Raw genomic sequence first — 7,837 nt, 5'->3', positions numbered from 1 at the left:
GCGGCGTGCCCCGGCTCAACAGGCTCTCCTTCGCCATCTGGTCCGCCACTGGTCGCTGCTCTTCGTCTCCAGATTGACTGCATGAGTCAAGTTCATTTTTTTCGTCAGATGTGCCGCAATTGACAACATTAGTCAGACCAGGAATTAGCTAAGTATCGATAAAATCACAGTTCCATGCCGTCAAACAAACATCAGCAAGGTGGCAACTTGCCGACAACACCCTGAACAACTACTTGAAGGATGCGCTGTACAGCATGAACAACCACATTTTCAGTTTCTTGTCAGACGCCAAGTTTCTTGAAGATCTTTTTCCCCACAAAACTGTGCCTGCCACGAATGGCACAGTTTTGATCCATAAAGCTAATAGTTAACCGTTAATAATTAGCTCCTTTAGATCTAAACGGGTGTAAATCTAGCTCAGTAACTAACAGTTATCTCACTAGTAAGACAAAATCAACTAACAGTTAACTAGCTAATATTAGCTATGAACTATTAGGGGGCATTTGGTGCAGCTTTTTTACCTGTTTTTTGTTAGTCCACCGGATCACCGGCACGGGTAAGCCGACCACTCACCAGTGTTGTCGACCACACACTATCGTTGGCGACCACACACTATGGCTAGAGGTAGAAGAAGGGAGGGAGAACAGAGCACGCACATATACAGCACAAGCACCAGCGTTGGCCAGAGCTCTGCAGAGTAGATGGCAAAACTGAACTCGCTCCCTTTACTGAGTTGCAGTGGCAAACTATATATACAACTCTACCCATCTAATCCTAGTACACAGACATGTCAGGCTGTCATGCTGCTACAGTGACTAGATGTGACAGCAGGGCGGACTTTGGCGCCTGCCCCTGCTGTGGCTACACTGCGGCAGGGGAGCCTTGCGGCGCCTGCCCCTGCAGCGGCTCCAGTGCCGCAGTAGGGAGCCTTTTTGGCGTCGCCTGTCCTTGCCGCGCGTTCACACAAGGGGAGCAGCAGATTACTTAACAATTCTTCCCCTAATCCTGCTGCTAACCTTAGAACCCCCTCCATGCCGATCATCTTCTTCAGCTCCGTGAGTCGAAGACGACCGAGCGGCTTGGTGAGGACGTCCGCAAGTTGCCGACCAGTTTCCACGAACTCGATGACGATCTGACCTCCATCGATACAGTCCATGAGAAAGTGGAACTTGACGTCGATGTGCTTGCTCCGGTCGTGGAGAACCGGATTCTTGGCGAGGACGATGGCAGGTTGGTTGTCCACCATCAGTGCTGGTGGGTGAGCTTCCACACCGGTCAGCTCGCCCAGCAGCCAGCGTATCCAAACAGCTTGGCACGACGCTGTGGCCGTCGCCACGTGCTCTGCCTCGCACGTGGACAGCGCCACCACCTTCTGTTTCAGCGATAGCCATGAGATTAAAGCCGACCCGAGGAAAACGAGCACGCCAGAGGTGTTCCGCCGTCCGAAAACTGTTTTCCAGCGTTGGATACTAACCGGGGTGCTCCTCTCGCGGCTTCATCTTGATATCCTAGAAAAACTGCTCTCACATGGGGGTGCGTGCAGTGAAGCTAAAAGAAACCAGCTTGCACTCGCTTCATGAGCTAACGCATGTGGACCGCTCATTTTATTCCTTTTTTCTTCTAGGAGAATCTATTTTGATAAACGGTTCACCAATACAACTTTAGCTCTACTAGTAAAGCTGCTCATATACAACCAAAGCCAACAAAAACTGATTTACCACTTAAGCTGAGCTATGCTAAATAGACCCTTATTAGCAATGATTAGGAGCTAACTATTAGAAGCTAATCGTTAGCTCTGTGGACTCAAACAAGACAGGAAGGGGATTCAAACACACCGGAAAGGTTATCATGCGTGAGTGGGTGTGGGCTATTTGTACCTTGAGAATCACAGATAAGTATATGTTTAGTGTGTAGTCATTCTTGCTTCTCTTTTAGGTTGGCAGAAAAAAAATGTTACTTCACTTGGCCCGAAAACTAACACGGGAACGCCTAACATATGGTGGTCCCGGTTTTGAGTGGCAAGGTCTTAAGAGCTAACCCCTCCGTTCCAAAATAAATAATCATCTCGCACTTTGAGGGAGTCTAACAAATCTTAAGTTTTACTAGATATATATATAGAAAATAGTATTAATATTAGTATATCTAAATATGTTTACTATAAAAACATATGACACGATTGATCTAGTAATATCTATTCGGTGTCATAAACATTAATACTTTTATAAATATATTTGGTCACATTTAAATTATTTAATTTGACTCCTCAAAGTGCTTAGGAAGGGAGTACTCCGCGTGCGGCCCGTGCTATTGGAGTGGTATCGGAGAGCGTGGATCAAAAGCATAAGGCGCCAGACGTTTCACACAACAGCCAAAACCAATGGTGTCCCGGTTTTGCTCCTACCGTCTTTGGAACAGCGACGCCGGCAGGGGTCACGTTAAACATCGCACGCATTATTATTTTTCTAATCCTCCTTGGCTCCTCGTACTTTGGGAAGCTGACCGATAGGAACATATAAATTTGCGAGATTTGTTTTTCTCCTTACAGCTTTCCATTATTTTAGAAAATCGAGATGTGCTTGGCAGAGGTAGCCATGTGCGTCAAGACATTTGAATTCATACACCAGATCTGGGTAACGTGGATATCTAGCTTCAGCATCTGTTGCTATGCACCCAACGAGCAGTACCAAGCAAGCAAAAGAAACAGAGAGTTAGAGAGAGTGTGAGCACTCCACTGAGCGGTCGAGCGGAGCATGGAGCTCGCCTTGGGGGCCATTGCCGGCCTGGCCCCCAAGCTGGATTGGTGATTTGTCAAGCGGTGGTAGGAGACAGCGCACATCACAAGGACCGTGTCCACCGCGTCTGGCATGCATTGTGTGGTCCTTTGTCACGCGTCAGTCGTTAGTCGTCACATGCAAGGAGTAATGGAGGAGTTGACGTTGATGGGGACTCACCCGGTTTCAATCTGCTTCAGCAAACCAATGGTGGTCCCGGTTTTGCTCTTGCAACAGCGACGCCGGCAGCAGAGGTAGCCATGTGCGACAGCACGTATTATATTTTTCTAATCCTCCTTGGCTGATGTGCGACAGCGACGCCGGCAGCAGAGGTTACAGGTGAGCAATGAGCATTAGAGGCTGTTTGATCCTGCTACTAAAATTTACGAGGTGTGTCGAGAGAATATCACATGGGGTGTTCGGATACTAATAAAAAAATAAATTACATAATCCCTCGGTACTCCACGAGACGATTTTTTAAGCCTAATTAACCCATCATTAGCACATGTTTACTGTAGCAAAACATTGTCAAATCATGGACTAATTAGGCTTAAAAGATTCATCTCGTAAATTAGCCATAAACTATACAATTAGTTTCATAATTAGTCTATATTTAATACTCTATACATGTGTCAAATATTCAATGAAACAGCGACTAAAATTTAGTTGGGGCAAGCACCCCCTTAATCGCCCGCCAGGCCCACGCAATAATACGAACCACAGTAGGCCAGGCCAGCAGTAACGCGCGCACCCGTGGGGTCCACCTGTATGTGACTCCAGCATCTTCCATTCCAGTCCGTACCAAAGATAATTAAGCACATTCTCTCTCCGCACACTCTCTCGTCTTGCACTCCAAAATTCTGACTCAGCTAGCCAAGTTGCCAAGGCAATAATAGCTCTCCCCAGTCCGCACCCATACACCATCTCCCCTTTTGTTGCCCTGCACGGCTGCACCCAAGTCCCAACTAGCATGTCCTACTGAGTACTCCGTACCAAGCAAGCAAGAGCAACGGAGAGCGAGTGTGACCGAGATCGAGCTTAAACCATGGAGCTCGCCTTGGGGGCCATGGCCGGCCTGGCTCCCAAGCTGGGCGAGCTGCTCATGGCGGAGTACGTCGTGCAGAAGGGCCTCAAGCCCGACATCAAGTCCCTCTCCAGGGAGCTTGTGACGATGAAAGCTGGCCTGGAGGACTTGTCTAAGGTTCCACCGGACCAGCTCACTGAGGTGGAAAAGCTTTGGGCACGGCACATCCGGGAGCTGTCTTATGACATGGAGGATGCTGTCGATGACTTTGTCCTGTGTGTGGTCGGCGGAGAGTGTGCAGCTGATGCCACCGACGCCAACGTCTTCAAGAAGATCCTTGGCAAGGCCACCACTGCGGTGAAGAAGGTCAAGCATCGCCATCAGATCTCTGACAAGATTAAAGACATCAAGAAACTCTCCGACGAGCTGGCCGGGCTCCGTGCCAAGTACACAGTTAGAGGCCCGGGAGCTGATCTTGCCGCGAGCACCGGCATCGACCCCCGTGTCCTCAATCTGGACAAGAAAGAGTCTGATCTGGTTGGCATCGAGGAGTCAAGGGACAAAGTCATCAGGATGTTGTCTATAGGGACCAAAGATGATGCTCATGCTCATGCGTATGATCAGGACCTAAAGATAGTGTCTATAGTCGGCGTTGGAGGATTGGGCAAGACTACTCTAGCCCAAACAGTGCATGACGATATGCTTAAGAAAAATGATATGCTTAAGAAAAATGAAAAATTCGGTTGTTTTGCTTTTATTTCTGTTGGTAGGACTTCTAGTCTGACTAGGGCATTTGAGGAGATGCTTGTGGACCTGGATGAAAAGTATAGCCAAGTGGACATGTCAAGATGGGATGAAGTGCGATTCTCCAACGAGCTGCGTAAATTCTTACGGCACAAGAGGTATGTCCATGTCACTCTCTCTGTTCAGTTTAGTTCACTGTTTTTTTTTCTTTTGCAAAGCATGAGCAGTTTATACATTCCTATTGTACACTAAGCCCTAGGCCTGGGCATTGAGTTTGCTCGATGCAATCGGTTATGAAAAATTCCAGTTTTGTTGAAATGTAGATCAAATTTGCTGCCAAACATTTAGAAAAAACTATGGAATTTTCAAATTTATAGATTGGGTCTTTAAGTTGTAGCACAAATTAAATTGATTAACAAATACTCCTCTCCCTTGGAGTGGGTCGCAATTTTTCCTTGCTAGAATCTTGTTGATGTTATCGTGCGTCTAGTTTATTTGTATACTCTATACAGATTTGCCAAATTATTCATCGCTCTACATTCTTGTCTCAATTATAGGTACTTCATCGTTGTTGATGACATATGGCATGTTAGATCATGGGAAGTGATGAGATATGCTTTGAGGGACAATAATTGTGGAAGTAGAATCATCATGACTACTCGTAATTTTGAGGTTGCCACAAAAGCAGGAGAGGTTTACAATCTAAAACCTCTTTCTGATGAAAACTCTGAGAAATTATTCTACAAAAGAATACAGAGCCAGGAAGGAGAAAGTCTTGATGGTGTATCAGGTGAATTGTCTAGTAAAATCATAGATAAATGTGGCGGCATACCATTGGCAATCATTGCAATAGCTAGTTTATTGGTTGAAAGACCATATGAGGACTGGTCAAAGGTTTATGACTCAATTGGTTTTGGGAATGAAGAAAATACAACCAAGATAGTGTCATATAGCTACTATGATCTGCCTTCTTATCTAAAGCCATGCATATTATATCTAAGCAAATTTCAAGAAGATTCTATTACTGATACAAAGTCTGTGATTTGGATGTGGATAGGTGAAGGTTTTGTCCATCTTGAGAAAGAGGAGGGTAGTCTATTTGAGGTTGGACAAAGATACTTCAACGAGCTTGTCAATAGAAGCTTGATCCAACCAATGGACGGCACATATAGTTGGTTCCCACAATTTTTCCGTATTCATGATATTGTGTTTGATTTCATCCGTAAGTTGTCGGGCGTTCAAAACTTTATTACTGTTTTGGACAACAGAGAGCAACATGCTTCTCCGGACAGTTGTTCGGACAGCAAGGTACGCCGGCTGGCTATCCAAAATCACCATGTGCAGTGCTTCCCTGTAGACAGCATGGAGATGCCAGAGGTGCTGAGGTCACTTAACATTGAAGGTAGTAAGATTGAGAATACGGCCCCGCTTCATAGGTTTAGAGTTTGCCGTGTGCTACATTTACAAAAATGCCATGTCCCTAAACTGGAGATGAGCTTAAAGGATATAGGGAGGTCGTTGTTGCATCTCAAGTACTTAGATATATCTTACATGGCTGTTGATGAGCTTCCTAAGGAACTGGGGCATCTGAAATCTCTACAGTCACTGGTATTAATCAATATTGGGCTAGACGAGCTACCACTGACTGTTTGTTCGCTTACACAGCTGATGTGCCTTGTAGCTCAAGGGTTCAAAAGGTTCCCAGCTAACAGGATGGGGAACCTAACTTCCCTAGAGGAGCTACGGTTAAAGACCGTAGTTGGTCGGAGTACCACGGAGGACCTTGTGGCAGAGCTTGGCAAGCTGACAAGGTTGAGGATGGTCATGATGACTTTGGCCGAGGAACTAGACGAGAGCTTGCAAAAAGCTCTGGTTCGGTCTCTGTGCAGTCTGCGGGAACTGCAGGAACTAGTGCTTTCTTCTTCAGGATTACAGCAGGGTGCCACTGTGTGGGAAGACTGGAAGCCACCTATGCAGCTCCGGCGCCTCCTTATACGTGGCATCCACTTCTCGTGGCTGCCTGGGTGGATCAATCGCTCCTGCCTGCCACGCCTCTGCTTCTTAGCTCTGGGTATGTACGCTGTTGAAGTTCAGGGCCTGGATAACCTGGCGAGATTGCCAGAGCTGAGCTACCTAGCATGTACCGTAGGTGGTTTCAGCTGGCCTCCAGGGTATACTGTTGGTAAGGACGGCTTCAGGAATTTGAGGTTCTGCCAAGGTGGTGTTTAGTTGTTAAAATTTTGCAAAATTTTTCAAGATTCTTCGTCACATCGAATCTTTGGACGCATGTATGAAGCATTAAATATAAATAAAAAATAAAACTAATTACACAGTTTAGACGAAATTCACGAGACGAATCTTTTAAGCCTAATTAGACTATGATTAGATACTAATTGCCAAATAACAACGAAAGTGCTACAGTACCATTTCCTAAAAAATTTCGCCAGCTAAACAAGGCCCAAGTGGGCACAACGCTCAAGTTTCCGATGGGCACCATGCCAAGGCTCCTTGCGATTCTCAGCTCCAGCAACACATTCAACGACGTTGCCGTGTGCTCCGGTTGAAGGATGAGCCTGATGCTAGGTTCATCGGCCACCTGCGGTTGTACCGACTTCTTCAGAAAGCTGTTATTTCCATCGACTGTGCGGGTGCCAGCCTGTGTGAGGTGGAGAAAGTGGAAGCAACTTTTAGGCATGCAGCCGAGGTTCACCGTAACCATCCGACTATCCAACTGATCAGAACAAACACCGACGAAATGGTCTCCTCATCTGACCATCCAGACACAGAGGTAGCAGCCTGGATTGAATTTTTTTTCAGTAGTTATTAATGGAAACCTTAGCTTTGACTATATAACTTACCATCGGCGCTTATTTTTCCTTCCCAAACTCTAGCTGGACGACGATCATTTGCTTTGCAAACTCGAGCTCAGTAATTGATAACTCTTGTTTCTCCGGTCCTTCCAACCCAGCAGGTAAGTGCCAGTATGTCGATGTGTTTTATTGCTCCAAATTTTGTTGCTCTATCTAGTTTATCACTGTATACGTGTCAGTATGTGGATGTGTTTTAACATGTGCATTGTTGAGACTAGCGGTCGCCCGCCAAGCGTCGCCCTTAGGCGGCACGTCAGGTGAGCGTGTAGGGAAGTGGCACGCAAAACTGAGGTTTTATTAATTCATTCTCCAACCACCCCTCCTACTGTTACAAGTGTTCCCTATTTATAGGACTCAACTACCTCTTGACAGAATTTATTACAATGTCCCTCAACTGCTACAGTACATTCCTAGAATATTCCGCCACC

At 46.2% G+C, this 7,837-nt stretch overlaps 1 protein-coding gene across 3 annotated transcripts; it reads left to right on the top strand.

Moving 5' to 3' along the window:
- The first annotated feature begins 3,678 nt into the window (after positions 1 to 3,678).
- Positions 3,679 to 7,519, top strand: LOC136508367 (disease resistance protein Pik-2-like). Of its 3 annotated transcripts, none has more exons than XR_010771940.1 (4): positions 3,679 to 4,697; positions 5,097 to 6,757; positions 7,003 to 7,327; positions 7,431 to 7,519. XR_010771940.1 is itself a non-coding variant. In XM_066503025.1 (2 exons), the coding sequence occupies exons 1-2, from the start codon at positions 3,817 to 3,819 to the stop codon at positions 6,766 to 6,768; spliced, it is 2,553 nt and encodes an 850-aa protein (XP_066359122.1). In that variant the 5' UTR covers positions 3,679 to 3,816; the 3' UTR covers positions 6,769 to 6,948. The 3 variants fall into 3 exon arrangements, 1 of the variants encoding a protein (XP_066359122.1); XR_010771941.1 differs by having other exon boundaries at positions 7,464 to 7,517; XM_066503025.1 differs by lacking the exons at positions 7,003 to 7,327; positions 7,431 to 7,519 and having other exon boundaries at positions 5,097 to 6,948.
- Positions 7,520 to 7,837: the final 318 nt, after the last annotated feature.

Source organism: Miscanthus floridulus, chromosome 15 (genome assembly GCF_019320115.1).
Source record: "Miscanthus floridulus cultivar M001 chromosome 15, ASM1932011v1, whole genome shotgun sequence".
NCBI lineage: Eukaryota > Viridiplantae > Streptophyta > Magnoliopsida > Poales > Poaceae > Miscanthus > Miscanthus floridulus.
This window is presented reverse-complemented; position numbering and strand designations above follow the sequence as displayed.